A 15789-nucleotide genomic window follows, 5' to 3' on the forward strand; every position below is an offset into this window, starting at 1 on the left:
ACTGCCGCCCCCTCTCACTGTCCTGGATATCTTCAGGTGTTCCCTCCCCTACCCCCCGTCGTCCAGACATCAACCATTTATTGGATGCCTACTGAATATCTAGTATTATTAGGCTCCCTGGGAAATACAAAGACTCCTCTACAAGCTGGAGTGCCATGGTGCACTGGAAGTCACCTGGTTTGGAGGGGTGGTGAGGGGCGAATTCAAGTTCCAGCTCTGGGACTAACCAGCAAATTAGCCTATCTGGCCTCAGTTTCCTCACTTGTAAACCAGTAATAAAATAACATGTGGTGGGGATTAAATGAGACTTTGTATGTACACATGCTCTGGAATGGATTGTCCTCCCTTCCTCCTCTGACTAACCTGCCTCCTCCTTGGCCATCTCCTCCTTCTCCTGGGACATCCTGGAGCTGAGTGAGTGCCAGGAGCCGGTCCATCCTTGCTGTTTCAAGGGATCTGGCATATATGGCATACTGTTCTTAATATGTTTGCTCACCTTCTTGGCACTATGTGTTTTAACCAAGGTCACCTCTCTGAGAAAGGTTGTTTCCCCAGGTAGGGATTTTCCCCTGAAGTTAGGAAGGGAATAAAACCCCTTAACTAAGTGCCAGGCAGGTAATTAATCACTTTAACTATGAACAATCATGCTTAAACTACATAATCTTTACTCCCTGGAATGGAGATAAGAAACGCCCTAACCTTTGGAATAGAGATTGATAGGATTGGAATCAACTGGTATAAATACAGATGTAACAAGACAACAGGACACAGAACCTAGACACAGAAACTGGAGACAGAACTTAGAAGACAGAACCAAGAGAGACAGAACCTAGACACAGAACCTAGAGACAGAAGAACTTTGCTGGAGAGAACATGGCAAAAGATCCTGGACAGAAACTGGACACAGAACCTAGAGACAGAACCTGGCTACAGAACCTGGATAGAACATGGCAAGAGAACCTGACTAGAACCTGGTAACCGAACCTGGCTGGAAAACCTAGACAGAACCTGGCTGAAGAACCTGGCTACCGAACCTGGCGACCAAACCTGGCTGGAGAACCTAGCTGGAGATCCTAGACAGAACTTGGCTGGAGAACTGGCTACAGAACCTGGCTGGAGACCCTGACAAGAGAACCCGGCTATGATGATCACCTGAACGCTGCCTCTGTGTCATTCTTTCTTCACCGACTCCGTCCACACCTTTGGGGACCCCTGGACCTGCTGGGGTTGGACCCCAGCAAGTGAGATGCCCCTTCTTGTCCTTGTACTTGTTGGATTTTGTTAACTGTTCACCTCTTGCCTTCCAGGCAGTCAGTGAGCTCTCTTTGTTTCCCTGGGGCTATAGATACTTGGAACAGGAAGGGAGCTTCCTTTTAGCCTGAATTCCTCTGACCTCCTCCTTTGGGGGAGGGACTTGGACTCGTTGACCTTTCCAGAAGTAGGTTCCCAAACCTGGGCATCAGAATTAGCTGGGAAATCTGATATAAATATGAGTGTGGAGCCTTTCCTTAGAGGTTCTAATTCAATGGAGCTTAAAGAATAGTGGACATCTGCCCACTCACGCTGACACACAATGAAACCTCGCCTCGTGATTCTAATAAGCAGTGATTTTGAGAACCATTGCCTCACATAGCAATATTACACATTCATTCATTCAACATATACACTGAGCCTCTACTCTGTGCCAGGCATGCCATGGCCCTGGAGATATAAGAATAGATTACTGACTGCTGGGACATCAAGAAGTGAAAAAAATGCAACAAGTGCAATTCCAGGCAGGGGCACCTCACTCTGCTCCCACAAGTCCAGATGTCTGAAGAAAAGAGTGGGAGGAGGAGGAGGAGAGGATGACCTTGTCAGAGAGGGGAGGACAATCCACCACAAAGCAAGTTCGTATGCAAAATCACATACTATTTTATTATTGCTTTACAAACGAGGAAACTAGGGCCCAGATGGATTAGCTTGCTAATTCCAACCATTCTCACTAGATTCTTACACCAGGCCTCAGAAGCCCCCCCCCCCCCCCACCCCAACCCACCCGCCCCTAGCTCTACCTCATTCCCTCCCACTCCTGCTCCAAGCGTTCTCAGGTCTCACCAGCAATAGGCCTGTGTTAGGAGTCCACTGAGTTCTTCTCCTTCCTCCGTTCTCTGACCCAGAACCACTTCCCATCTCTCTCTCTTCCTTTCCACACCTACCCATCCATTCACCCATCCATCCGATATTTATTTTTCCCCTTACCCTTACCGACTTCTCAGTCCCAGGAATGTCTGGGTCAAACGCGCCTTTGACTCAGTTTCCCGCTGGAGCCAGTGGGCAATCCCCTGGAGAACACTGGACCCAGGACTAAAGGCAAAGGAAGGCTGAAGAGGAGGCGCCGTTCTGTGCCGCAGCTTGTCTGTACCCCCTCCTAGCCCCCTTCTGGGGTCCCCAGGGGAGGGGGTGACGGCTGAGCTTGAGAACTGCTAACGAAGCCGCAGCCAATTAACGCCCAGGCCAGGGTAGGGGGCGGATAAAATTAGCAGCCGCGGCTGCAAGTGGGAGCTGAAGGTGGAGCTGGAGGCGGGGGTGGAGAAGGTGGGCAGCTGGCTGAAGGGGCCTTGTTTGCTAGCGGCTTGCAGTGGCAACGAAGCCCCACTCTCCGGACTCTCTTGTCCCTTCCCCCACGCCCTCGTCGCAGGCTTCACTCCCTCTCTCCCTCATCCGTCTGCAAACTCAGCGCCCACGAAATTAGGAAGGAAAAGGAAGATCGATGACTCCAGATGCCGCAAACACCGTTCCCCTCCCCCCCACGGGCCGCCTCCCGCCAGCCCCACGGAGCTTAGCAGGTTGTCAGCGCTCTGCTTACGAAGTCCCAGCATCTCCTTGAATGGGAATTCAAGGCTCTTATACCTCCTCCTTCAAATCGTCCCAAATAGCCCGCTAGGAGTCCCCTCTCAGGCTCAGTGCTCATCCTACAGCTGCGGCCGTTTCGCTCTGCCCCTCTGGGAGGAAAATCCCCACCTCCGGCAGGGCTCCGACACCAGGGGTCGACCTCATCTCTGTGTGATCTGGTTTTGGATGACCTCCAAGGTGCCAGCTCCATCAATATTTGCCTCAGTTCCCCCTGAGCCACGGGGTAGAGGGGGAGGGGGCCTGGCCCGGCGTCTGCCACACATTCAAATCCACACACACCCCTTCCCTACAAAGGCCTCACGGAAACTCGTGTTGGATTTCACTTTATTTTGTTTTGGAGTAGAAAAAATATCACCGAGAGGAAGCAGCCGGGAGGGGCGGGTGGAGCAGGGCTGCAGGGCCGGGGAGGAGGCAGGCAGAGGGCAGGGGCCGGAGTCATCGCCGAGGCCCAGGCGTCTGCTTCCACTCCCCGAACTGGGGGCGTTGGAGAAAGAGGAGCCGGCGGGGGGCAGGCGCGGGGGAGGGGGGGCGGCTTACACACGTACATCTTTACAGTCCTTTACACGGGGACAGGGTGGAGCAGAACAACAAGAGCCTGGGGGTGAGGTCAGGGTGGGATGAGGGGACCAGGCCAGGCGCTATTACAGCCGAGGGCAGAGGGAGTGTGAGCCCAGCGCTGGGACGTGAAGGGGACCCAGTGTGGACATGGGGGCGCTGGGGCCGCCTTTCCTGGGGCTGCGCTCTTGTTCCTTCACTTTGGGGTGCAGCTGAGGGGGGCCTCAAAGGCACTCCCCATCAGGGAAAGGGGACCCGGGCCAGCTGAGCGTCCCCAGGAGGGCTGTTCCTCTCGCCCCCCAGAATGGAAGGGTGCACGGGGCCACAGGAGTTGCGGGTCGCGGGGAGGAGTCTCACTTAGGGAGGCTGGGGCCTGGCGGGAAGCTCAGGGCTGGGGCGAGGGCGGGGCGCACTATCCGAAGTAGGGGTGCTCGCTCTGGAAGTTGTAGTCTGGGCACACCTTCTGCACCAGTTTATAGTCAAAGCTGAGGAAGGAGACGAAGATGCAGATGACTTTGAAGGGCTTGGCGCAGAGCCAGGCGGCCTGACTCTGCGTGTGCTCGGTGAAGCACACCTGCGACGGGTCGTACAGGCACGGGCGGTGCTTGCGCGCGCGGTTCGTCTTCTCGTACTCCACGTGGCAATTGAAAGCGCGCGACTCCTTGGCCCCGGGCACGCCCAGCGCTCCCCCGAGCGGGCCGGCCAGAGCGCCCCCGAGGCTGCCTCCGAGCCCCGCCCCAGCAGCAGCTAAGCCCAAAGGGGGCCCCAGCCGGGGGAGGACCCCCTCCAAGGCCAGCGTCGACTGCAGAGGGTGGGGGGCGGGGCCGGGCAGCCAGACGCCCCCGAACTCCACGCGCTTGGACGGAGGCACGATGCTGACGCTGAGGTTGCCCAGGCTGGAGGAGTTGTGGCGGAAGTACACGCTGAAGGTCCCGTTCACGTGGTCGACGATCTTGCCCGTCACCAGCAGCGAGAACTTGAGGGTGTGCACTCGGAAGTAGAAGTCCCCCCAGCCGAAGATCTTCTTGGCGCGGGCCGCTTTGATAGACGGCTTCCTCTTGGTGCGCTGCACGGGCAGCGCCCCCACCGCCCCCACCCGGGCCAGGGCCCCGGTGTGGTTAGCGGGCCAGGCCCAGCTCCAGGCGCGGGCGGCGCCCAGGCCGTCGGAAGACTTCGGCGCCTGGAGCTGCTGCACAGGGGCGCCCCCTCCGGCCGCTGCGGGGCGCAGCTCCATGTACTGCGGCCTCCCGGACTCCGGTATCTGGGCACTGACGGTCTGTGGACAAAAAAAGAGGAAGAAAAAGAGATGCTGGAGCCCTAGCCGGTTTGGTTCAGTGGATAGAACGTCGGGCTGTGGACTGAAAAGTCCCGGGTTCCATTCAGGTCAAGGGCACATGCCTGAGTTGCAGGCTCAATCCCCAGTAGGGGGCGTGCAGGAGGCAGCTGATCAATGATCCTCTCTCATCATTGATGTTTCCATCTCTCTCTCCCTCTCCCTTCCTCTCTGAAATCAATAAAAATATGTTTTTTGCCGAAACCGGTTTGGCTCAGTGGATAGAGCGTCGGCCTGCGGACTGAAAGGTCCCAGGTTCGATTCCGGTCAAGGGCATGTACCTGGGTTGCGGGCACATCCCCAGTAGGAGATGTGCAGGAGGCAGCTGATCGATGTTTCTCTCTCATCGATGTTTCTAACTCTCTATCTCTCTCCCTTCCTCTCTGTAAAAAATCAATAAAATATATTTTAAAAAAATATGTTTTTTAAAAAAATAAGAGATGCTGGAGTTGTCCCTGGCCACCCTACCCATGGCCACCCAACCGAGGCCTTCACCATGCCAGCAAAGCCACCAGGAGACCAAATGGAATCCAGCAGCCCACAGCCTGTGGGTCCGGGAGTGTGTGTTGGGGTGGATCTGCAGCCCTTTCAAGCTGTGTGGCTTGGCCAAATCACTTCACCCAGGTAGGCCTCAGTCTCTACATCTGAGATGATACCGAGAACCCTCATGCTCTTCCAGACCTCCGATGCGGCTGGAAAAGCCCAAGCCAGTGTGGGTTTGCATATGGGGACAGGGACTCCGTCTCCTCCAGCCGGGAGCCTGGTTGGTTCAGAGCAGCGATTTTCAACCTTTTTCATCTCATGGCACCCATAAGCTAATTCCTAAAATTCTCCAGCACACCAAAAATTATACTTCTTGGCCAATCTGGTAAAAAAAAAAAAAAAAAAAAGGTATATTTTTTATTCATCCATACCAGACAACTATTGTTGGGCATTGTCATTTTTTAACTTGACAATCTAAGGCAGCAATTCTCAACCTGTGGGTCGTGACCCCTTTGGCGGTCGAACGACCCTTTCACAGGGGTCACCTAAGACCATCCTGCATATCAGATATTTACATTATGATTCATAACAGTAGCAACATTACAGTTATGAAGTAGCAATGAAAATAATTTTATGGTTGGGTCACATGAGGAACTGTATTTAAAGGGCCAGAAGGTTGAGAACCACTGGGGGAAAGAGGAGGTCAAAGCCCCTGTCTAAATAGTCAAGTATTGCATGTTTTAAAAATTCTTGCGGCATACCAGAGTGCAGTGGCACATCGGCTGAAAATTGCTGGTTCTGAGTAATGAGCCAGGGAGGAGTCGACTCAGGCAAGTGAGGCCATGACCATTGTCAACATCCAGCATCAAGAAAGAGGTGAAGACCTCCAGATGCTCACCCCGCCTCATCCTCTGCTCCCTTGTGGGGAGGAGCATGGGAAACCAGTAGAGCTAGGGAGAGCAATGGGGAGTCAGTAAGGCTTGTGGGCTACTGGGGTACATCTCCCCCCGCCTGCCTCCAGCGCTCCTGCTCAGTGGAGGAGGCTGCCTGGTGGTGCTTCCAGGGGACTCGGATGGATCGGCAGGAGGAGCCGCCCTGGCCCGCCCCCACCCGTCTCCTTGTGTCTCAGGTGGCAGCGATCTGGGAGACAGCGAGGGCTCGAGTACAAGATAGATCGAGAGGCGGGAGCGGTGGGGCCAGGCCTGGGCCATCAATTATCTGGTGGGGGGGGGCAGGGGTGGCCGGGAGCGAAGGAGACAGTCGGTCAGAGCGAGAGGAAGAAATATGGAGATGCCGCTCCAGCCAGGGGAGTGGGAGGGAGAGGAGCTGTACATGTCAGAGTGTGTCAGTCAGACTGTGCTAGCTGTGGCTGTTAGGGTGGCCCTCACTGCGTGTGTGTTCAGATTGGGGAGGGAGTACTGCATGTGTCAGTCTGGTGTGGTTGTGTTTCTGTTAGCCTAGGATGGTTGTATTGCCTGTCTACCTGGAGTGATGCCTGTGCCTGTGTGTCTGTGTGTGTAGCTATGGTGATGGGGGTGTGTCTGCCTAGGGTGGCTGTGCATGGTGGTTATGTGTGTGCCCTGGTGACTGTATGTGTGTGTGTATGTGTGTCTGCCTGCTTGTGGTGGCTGAATGTTTGTTATGTCAGTGTGTGGCAGCTCTGTATGTGTACCTGGGTGGTATGTGTGCTTGGGCTGCATGTGTACCTGGTTGGCTGTGTGTGTTCATCTGAAGGAGGCTGAGGCTGTGCATCACTCTGTGGTATGTGCATCTGTGTGACCTGGGCTGGCCGTGTGTGCTCACACTTGTCCTGTGTGAGTTCCTATCATCCGGTGTCCATGTGTCAAGCTCCTCCTAGAGGGTGTGTGTCAGTGCCTCCACAGTGATAAGACAAGTGTGCTCTCCCTGATCCCGGGGGTGCATTGTGAGATGTATATTAATGGCCCCTGCTGGCTGAGCTCTGGGTAGGTAAAGAGACCTGACACCATGGTGTCCCCTCTGTTTGTCCACACCCGTGTGTATACACCAGGTGCCCACCGGGGACAGGAATGGCAGTCAAGCTGCTGGGCTAGAATCTCCTCCGCCTGGTCCCCATCCCCGCAGCGCTGCGATCCTGGGTTATTAATGCGGCTGCCGCCACCCGATCGTCATACATATTTATCGCCCCCCACACTCCTCCTCCCTTCCATACCTCCTCCCAGCTCAGGTGAGGGGTGCGGGGGCCGCAACAGTGATTGACTCAGAAGGACGTGCTTGAGCTGGCAGCTAACGCCCTGAGGGTGGGCCTGGGAAGGGCTGGGGGAAAGGGGTCCTGGGCCACAGCAGGAGGGGGAAAGGACCTCCCAGGAAGTGGGTTTGGAGAGAGCAGAACTGGAGCTCGAAAGGGCATTGGAGGCGGGTGTGTGAAGCGATGAGGGAAGTGGAAGGGTGGGGAGGGGGCCATTTGAACTCTGACACCTGATCTTCTCACCTCTCTGGGTCCAACCACTATTTTTTCTGGGGACTTCCATCCGTCCCTGAAGCCTGCTCCCTCAAACTCCCCCCTGCCCCCAGCACACCCCAGCAGCACCCAGGGTCCTGCCCCCTGCCCAGGACCTGTGGGGGGCTGGCTCAGTCCAGCCACTCCTCCCGGCGGGGGCTGGACAGGGTGATAGGCTTGGCTGGGTGTTGGGGGGTGCCGGGTGCCCCCCCTCTGATCCCAGACAAATGGACGTCTGTGCTTCTCTGATCCTGGCAAATCCCTAGGCTTTGGGCACCCGCACCCCACTGGCCATAGGAGACAGCCAGGATAAAAGGGAAGAGTTGGGGGGGGGGGGGGCTTGGACAAGGAGGAGCCAGGGTCTGTGAGGAAGCGAGCCGAGAAATGGGAACACGGAACAAAATAAAAGAAAATCCTCCCTCTGGCGGCCTTGCTCGCCTGCTCCGCTCCCTGTCTCGCTCTCCCGCTTTCGCTGCCCCCCCCCCCCCGTCTCTTTTTCTGTCTCTCAGCCTCTTCCTCACCGTTTCTGATTTTCCTTTATGACCCTATTTTTCTCCCTGTTTATGTCTCTGTGGTCCTGTCCCCTCTGTCCTTCAGGTTGTCTGTCTCCAGCTGTGGGTGGGAGTGAGGGGGAAGCCGGGTGGCGACGGGCCCCTCTCTGTCCAGATCCCAGGGCGAAGATGAGAGCAGGGTGTTGTCCGAGCAGGGTCCCCCTCAGTCCAGCGCTGGTTTAATTAAGCTAATTAAACGCGGTGACATTTGCGGAGGGGAGAGGCTGGCCGGGCTGCCGGTGGGGATGGAGGGGTGCGCAGAGGTGTTTGGTGGCAGACAGGGATGTGGGGGTGGGTGGGGGTGCGCGTCACCAGGTGCCTCCAGGCCCATGCAGGGTGGGAGCCCAGCCAGGAGCGCTTTGTCCCCAGGCAGCGAGCCCACGCACTGGAGGGGAGTTGAGGCTGCCTCTTGCTGCTTAACAAACTCCATTGGGGGGGGGGGGTTGTGCTGTTTTGGGGTGGGAACGCTGGGAACAGGAGGGTGAGACTGTTGGCCCCCAGCCGCATTGCAGGGTGCGCCTCCCTGGGGCCTCCCGCCTGGTGGGTTGCTTCTCCTGCTTTGTGGGTCAGGCAGGGCTGCTTACGATTCCCACGGGGAGGGATGGCACCCGTGGCTGGGGAAGGAAGCGTGCTCTGGCCTGGGCTGGGGAGGAAGCGGGGAGAGTGTCCTGAGACCTTGCACCTAGAAATAGGCGGGGGCACTGCAGTCAGGGCGGGCGGAGCAGCTGGGAGCTGGCTGGGACCCAGGGACGGAGGCAGGAGTGAAGGCAGAAGTGGGGAGGACAGGACAGGCTGGAGAGGAGTGGCACAGAAATGGGGGGCCCTGGGAGTGTGGACCTGGAAGCCGGGCACTGGGTACAGTGATGAGGAAGAAACAAGAGTAGGCCCAGGGGTGAAGATGGGAAGAGGGAGGAAGAGGAGATAGAAGTGGTGGGTGGGCATTGGGCAGAGCCGGATGCCAGAGGGTGGGGACCAGGGGAAAGGGATGGGAACCAAAATGAGGATGGGGGCAGGGATGGTGGATGAGGGAGGGGCTTTGGGGAAGGGCAGGAGTGAGAAAGGGACCGGGGTGTAGGATGGGGATGCCGGTGGGAAGGGAAATGGGGGATGGGAAATGGTTATTGGGCAGAAATGGAGGTGCAGAAGCCTAGGGGGTGGGGTGGGGGTGGGGATGGAGGCTGGAAGGGAAACCCGGGACCAGTGGGGAGTGGAGGGAGGGAGGAGACAGCTGAGGGCAGGTGTGGGAGCCAAGCCAGAGGACAAGGTGGAAGCAGGGCAGGAGCAGGCTGTGGGAGGGGCCAGGGGTAGGGGTGCAGATACCTCCTCCCAGACAGTGTTACAGCGTGTGGGAGGGGGCCGCTGGGGGGACAGGCTCTGCCCTTGGGCCGGTACCCCTCCCCCTCAGCCCCGCCTGCCCGCCTGCTCTGGGCCTGCAGCGCAAGGCTCACCGTTATCTGAATTTTGATTTTATTTTATTTTATTTCCCTGCTTCCTAGAGCCGGCGCGGTCCCCCCGGGAACGGCGCCCCCCGCCCCCCACCCCGCGCCTCACTTTATTATTGCAATAAATGTGCCTATAAAGGCGCGGGCTCGGGGCGCCGCGCGTGGGGGGGCGGGAGCCGCGGAGCGGGGATGTAATTTCCCGAAGCCGGAGCCGGAGGGGGAATGGGCGGGGTGGAGGGGGAGAAAGGGGAGGCGAGGGAGGGGGGAGGCTCGCCAATTTCCAGCACTCCAGGCTGCGCTCCCTGCTCCCCAGCCCGCCCTGAGGTCGCTCCCACCCCACGTCCTGAAACTCCCCACTACTCCCCAAAACGCTTGAGTCCTGGGACCCCTCCCACATGACCCGCCGTCTCTCTATTATCTGCCCTGCCGGCTCCTCGACCCCACCCGTGGGGAGTTGCAGGGCTCTGTCCACAGTTGCCCATCTCCTTGCCCAAGGCTGCATCTCTGACCCCTGCGGTGCCCTCTCCACTGGCCTGGTCTTTCCACGCTATCTCACCCCCCCCAGTGACCCAGTCTCTGACCCTAGGGGTCCTCCTTCCCTTGCTTCTGTCCCTCAGTTACTTCACCTCTTCTCCACCTCCTCCCCTGTGCCCACCTGAGACCCTCCAAATTCTTTCCAGCGGGTACCCCTCCCATGCTCACAGGCTTCGGCCGAAGGGAGGCCAAAGGGAGCTGTCACAGCAACCCCCCCTCCTGTGCCCCTGGCCCAGCTGCAGCCCTGATTACCCCTAAATCCTCACCCACAGCGATGGGCCCAGCCTCGGCCGCACGTGCCTAAGTGGCCCAGCCAGAGATTAGCTGGGGGGCTAGAGAGGGTTATGGGAGCGGGAGGGTAGGCGAGACGTGTGGCTGGGGCCAGCTGGCTCAGAGACTCGGTTGGGCTTAATCATCCCCCAGGCAGAATAGAGCTGCAAGGTCCCCCAGGGCCCCACCCCTGCCCTCCCCCAGCTAATTAGTAATTAGTGATTAGTGATTAGTAACTATTGATCGCCTGCTGCTTCTCCCAGTAGACAGATGCTTTGGCAGACAGAGACAGGGAGAGAAGGAGTCGGAGAGCTGGAGACCGGACCACATGAGAAAGATCCCGAAGGCCTGGCCAGAGGGCAGGGCCCAGGGTCAGCGGAAGCCAGGAGTCCGGGGTCCTGAGAGGAGACCAGGATTCTGGAGCAAAGAGGAAGGAGGAGGCTCCTGCAGGGCAGGTGGACAGGGTGGGAAGGCGGCTTGTGAGCATGGACAGTTAAGGCTTCCCAAAGAGCTGTCCTGTAAACTCCCCACAGCCTCTTACCCAGTGTCAGCCCACTGCCAGCCCCGGCACCGGCACCGAGACAGCCCTGCCCGCGCGCGTGCACACACACACAAGCTCCACTCAGATACGTGAACTCATCCTGAGGCTTACAGCCCAATGCCCACACTCAAAGCCACAAACACGCAGATCCACACTCACAAACCCTGGACACGCACACAGACCACACATAGGCTGCAGACACAGGTGCACTGGAGATCCACCCCGGGGTGCACATGTGTGCACAAGCCATACTCACAAGTGCACACAAGTACACACAGATCGGTACTCGGGCACACAAACACTTCCCATGCACAGTGAGAACTGTCCTCACACCTACAGTCTGTACACACAGGTAACCCCCTCCTCACACACAAATAAGCTGGACTGAATGGCAGGTACACACTTCCCCACTGACTCCAACACAAAGACCCGCAGCTGCAGCTCGCACACACTCAGCCAGATCCCCGTGCTCACACCCGCATGCTTACTCTCTGTCAACTCTCCACCAGATGTTTCATTCCCCTTCAGGGGGCAAAGGAAATTAAACCAGATCTGTCCACAGGGGAGTTTATGTGATGGGGAGAGGGGAGAGGGAGGAAGTTGGAATGAGGAGCAGGCGAGTACCATCCCTCCCTACTCTCCCCCAGGCCTTCACAAACAGTGGGGTACCGGCACAGACCCCCCTGCAGTCCTCCAAGGGCAGAGCTGGGCAGCAGGTGCAAACGAAGTCCCCGCTAGTGGAAGCAGCTTCTGTGGAGGGGGCTCCTCGGCCAGCCTTCCAGCCCCTCAAGGTCACCAGGCTGGTTTGGGAGCAGCTGAGTGTGATTTGGCCCAGCAGGTGGGGGTCCAAGTGTTGGGGGAAGAACTACACCCCTTCACACGCTTCAGGGGCTGGGGGTTGGGTGCAGGGAGTAGGGGTTTAGGAAGCCCCCTGCCTGCCCCCAGAGTGGCTGGGTCACAGTGGGAGTGCGGGAGACAGAAGTCTTGGGCAGGGGAGCTGATTGAAGGAGACGGGACCAGGGCCTAGGTGCCCACCGTGGGACACCCGGCGGGGCACAGATGGCTGCGCTGTGAAGCGGGCACTTGCACTCACCCCTTCAAAGCCAGCACCACACACCACTCCAGCGTACACATGCACCCGGGTCCCCAGCCCTAGGCACCCACGCCTGGCCGCCCCCCCACACGTGTACACAGTGCACACGCTGCCCCACACTCCACACGCACAGAGGCGCACACCGCTGAAGCCTCCGAGTCAGGGGGAGGCAGGTCAAGTCGGGGCTCCCTTAGCCTCGGAGTCCTCGCCCAGGAGCCCGGGGAAGAGGCAGCTGAGGGAGGGGGGCATGCAGGGGGGCGGGAGCTGAGACCCTCCCTTCCAGACAGCCCCTGCCCCATCCGCCGGCGCCACCGAGGGTGTGTGTCCGCGAGGCCGTGCAGGGGAGACGGGGTCTCCGCGGGAGATGTGCCGGGAGGCTGTAGCCAAGTTCGGCCGCATCGGTGTGCGTCCGTGCGCGCGCGTGTGCTCGGGCTGTGCAGGTTCGGAACACAGCGCCCACTGGCATGGTGACAAGTGCAGAGAGAAATGCGAAGGCGCGAGCGGAGGGCGGAAGGACAGACAGCGAGGGTGGCGAGCGGGATTGGCGCGGCCAGGCGGCGAGGCTGACACCCTGCCGGCTTGTCTGTCTGTCTCGCACTCCCGCTCCGTCTGGCGCACTCGTGGGTCGTGCTTCGTCCCCTCCCCCGCCGCGTCCCCCGCCCGCGCCGCCAGATCCCACTCGGGCCTCCACCCCGTCCTGCCCCCGACCCCCGCCAACTTGCCCCGGAGAGCCCCGTCCTGGCGGGGAGTCTGTCTGTCGGCGCCCCCACGCCGCGCAAAGTTGGGAGGCTCGGGCTGGGGGTGGGGTGCGCCCGAGGAGCCCCTCGCACTCCGGCACCTGCGCGTCCCGGACCCGGTGCGCGTCGCAGCCCCCTGCCCTTACCTTCTTCAGGAGCCACGGGCCAAAGAGCAGGAGAAACCATTCCGGGAGCAGCCGCATCTTCCCGGGCGGCGGGCGGGGCGGGCCGGGCCGGGCGGGAGCGGGCCGAGGGCGGGGGCTCCGGGCCGGCGGCCGGGGTGACTGCCTGGGCGGCGGAGCGGCGGCGGCCCGCGGACTGAGCGCGGGGAGCGAGGCGGCGCGGGGGGCGGGGCGCGGGCGGGGGAGAAAGTTGGGTCGGACTCGGCGGCGGGCGGCGGGGGCGGGGCTCCGAGCGCTCCAATCCCGGCCGCACCCCGCGCGCCCCCTCCCGCCGGCGGGGGGCACCGAAGGTGACTTTCACCTCGACACGCCCCGGACACGCCCCCGGCGCAGGTGCGAGGCTGGGAGGGCGGCGGGCCCCGGGCCCCGGAACCGAGGGGCTGGGTCTGTGCCCCGGCCGGGAACAGGGCTCCCGAACGGTGTCCCCAAAGGGCCCGGCACGACCTGAATCCCTCGATGCTGGGGCCGAGGTGGGTCCCGGGGCAAGATCGGGGCCGGGGCGAGGTGAAGGCGGGCGGGGCCTCCGGCGGCCGCCGCCGCGCGGCGCTGACGGGGATGGATGGGCGCCCCGCGGCTCATTCGGCCGGGAGATGAGAATCATTGATCACGGACGGAAACCCCATCACGTCTGTCAATAGGGCTGACAAACGGCGCCCGCCGCCGGCCCTCCCGCCCCAGGGCACCTCCGCGATCTCAGTCTCCTCGGCGGGACCGGCCTTTCACCTTTGCCCCTCACCCCCCGCCCCCCGCTGACCCCCCTCCCCGCGCCCCAGTGCGCCCTGCGTGGGGGTTGGGCAGAAAGCCCCCAGCGCCGCCTTGCAGGGCCCATTGGTGTAATCTCCGTATCCCTTGCCTCTCACTGTCCCATCTTTCACCATCAGCTCCTCCCATCCCTGTCCCCGTCCTCTGTCCCCGTCCTCTGTCTCTGTCCTCAGCCCTGTCTCTGTCCCTATCCTCTTGGCTGTTTCTTCACCAGCTCCCTCCTCCTCCCGGTCTCTCTCTCTCTCTCTCTCTCTCTCTCTCTCTCTCTCTCTCTCTCCAGCCCGGTCTTCAGCTGTCAGCTGTTGCTATGCACTGATGCTGTGGCTGAGGTTGTGGTATGACCCACACCTTGACAGCTAGAGATAGGGACAAGCAAAGAGATAGGAACAAACAGAGATAGGGACAAGGAGAGAGATGGAGACAAGCAAAGAGACAGAGGCGCACACCCTGAGACACCCACACACAGACACCCAGCCATGCACACAGAGGCAGGCCACAGCACGGAGGTGAGCGCACAGGCAGAGTGAAACACATTCATGCAGAGGCCAGAACACGCTAGAGGCACACGGACACAGAGGGACACGCTGGCTTACACGCACTTGGGAGCATACACAGAGACAAATGCAGCTGCACCAAGAGACAAGTACACCCCCCAGGTGTTCAGAGCCTACCCTGCTTCCTTGCCTTGGCAGAGAGGCAAGCGTCGGACAGAGATGGACACAGGTGTATGCTGGCACTGCCAGTCCAGAAGACAAGCCCGGTGCGTACAAACAGATAGATATAGGGATGTGACAGACACTCACACAAAAGATCAGGGAGGCTGAGAAGATGAGGCAGGCAGCCAGCCGGGGGGGGGGGGGGCAGGAATCTGGGTGCAAGAGGAACAGAGAGGAGAAAGGGGCAGGAGTGGCCAGGCCAGAGGCTCCAAGGCTCCAACCAGAATCCTGAGCCCAGGCCTCAAGCCCAGGGGTGTGGCAACAGTGGGCGGGGCAGTGGGCACACTATGGCCTTGGGTGCCCAGGACAGATGCCCATCACCAGGGTCTTGATCTTCTGGAGCCCAGACCCACCCCATCTATCCTCCTTTTGCTACAATCTCAGGTTGCCCCCTTCTCTCTCCAGCCACACACACACACACACACACACCCCCCACTCCCTCCCTTCTCTGGGTCTTTGCCTGTCCCTGTATTTCTCCATCTCTGTATCTCGTCTCTCATTCTGTCTATATCGTCTCTGCCCCTGGTTCTACCCGTTTCTCCCTCCTGCTAGACCCTCTCCTTGCTGTTCCTGGGGGTGGGGGCAGAGAGAGGATGCTGACTGGAGGGGTGTGCCTTCCAAGCCGCAGCTGGGGGCCCCTCTCGCTTTGCCCAGGATCTTGAGGCGACAGGCAGAGAATCAGTGGCTCCCCGGGGGCGCCAGATGTACGGCTGGCAGAGGGAGCGAGTGAGGGGGTGGGGCTGGTGGTGGTGTGGTGGGGGAGCAGGCGGGGCGCAGGGGGAGCAGAAGCGCTGGGGGAGGGAGAGGAGCCGCTGGCGGAGGGTGGAGGGGGTGTGGCAGAATAGCCCCTGGGAAGAAAGGGAGAAGCTGGGCTGGGGTCCGCCCGCAGGTGCATAATTAGTGTGTGTTGGGGAGGGGGCTGTGCTGGGCTTCAGGATGAGCAGCTCCGCAGGAGTACAGGCGCCACCTGGTGGACAGATGGGTGCACAAACCTCCCTCTCAAAGATCAAGGACGCCCCTTCTCTCAGCAGGATCCCTCTGCCCTTGGCCCTCTGGGGAGACGGGGCAGCGGAAGCTCTCAGAGGTGGCTTGGAGGCCGAGGATGGAGGTGAGATCTCAGAGGTAAGAAGGAAGGGGAACGAAAAGCAGCGCTCCCTTTTGGGAGTTGGGTAAGGGGCCTTTGCAGCCACCCTAAGCTCATATTTCCTGTTGAGGG

At 59.9% G+C, this 15789-nt stretch overlaps 1 protein-coding gene across 1 annotated transcript; it reads right to left on the reverse strand.

Annotated features, from left to right (window-relative positions):
* Positions 1-3202: 3202 nt before the first annotated feature.
* NXPH4 (neurexophilin 4) lies at positions 3203-13136 on the reverse strand. The gene is made up of 2 exons (XM_081082994.1): positions 13060-13136; positions 3203-4726 (listed from the first exon to the last, which is right to left on the reverse strand). Exons 1-2 carry the CDS (start codon positions 13114-13116, stop codon positions 3863-3865), a joined length of 921 nt encoding a protein of 306 aa, XP_080939120.1. The 5' UTR covers positions 13117-13136; the 3' UTR covers positions 3203-3862.
* Positions 13137-15789: the final 2653 nt, after the last annotated feature.

Source organism: Myotis nattereri (assembly GCF_964212035.1).
Source record: "Myotis nattereri genome assembly, chromosome: 2".
In the NCBI taxonomy this organism is placed as follows: Eukaryota; Metazoa; Chordata; class Mammalia; order Chiroptera; family Vespertilionidae; genus Myotis; species Myotis nattereri.

Coding starts and splice junctions, on each gene's coding strand:
- NXPH4 (XM_081082994.1), bottom strand. CDS start 13,116: ATGCGGCTGCTCCCGGAATGGTTTCTCCTGCTCTTTGGCCCGTGGCTC. Junction 4,727..13,059: donor GCCCGTGGCTCCTGAAGAAG/GTAAGGGCAGGG, acceptor TTTTGTCCACAG/ACCGTCAGTGCCCAGATACC.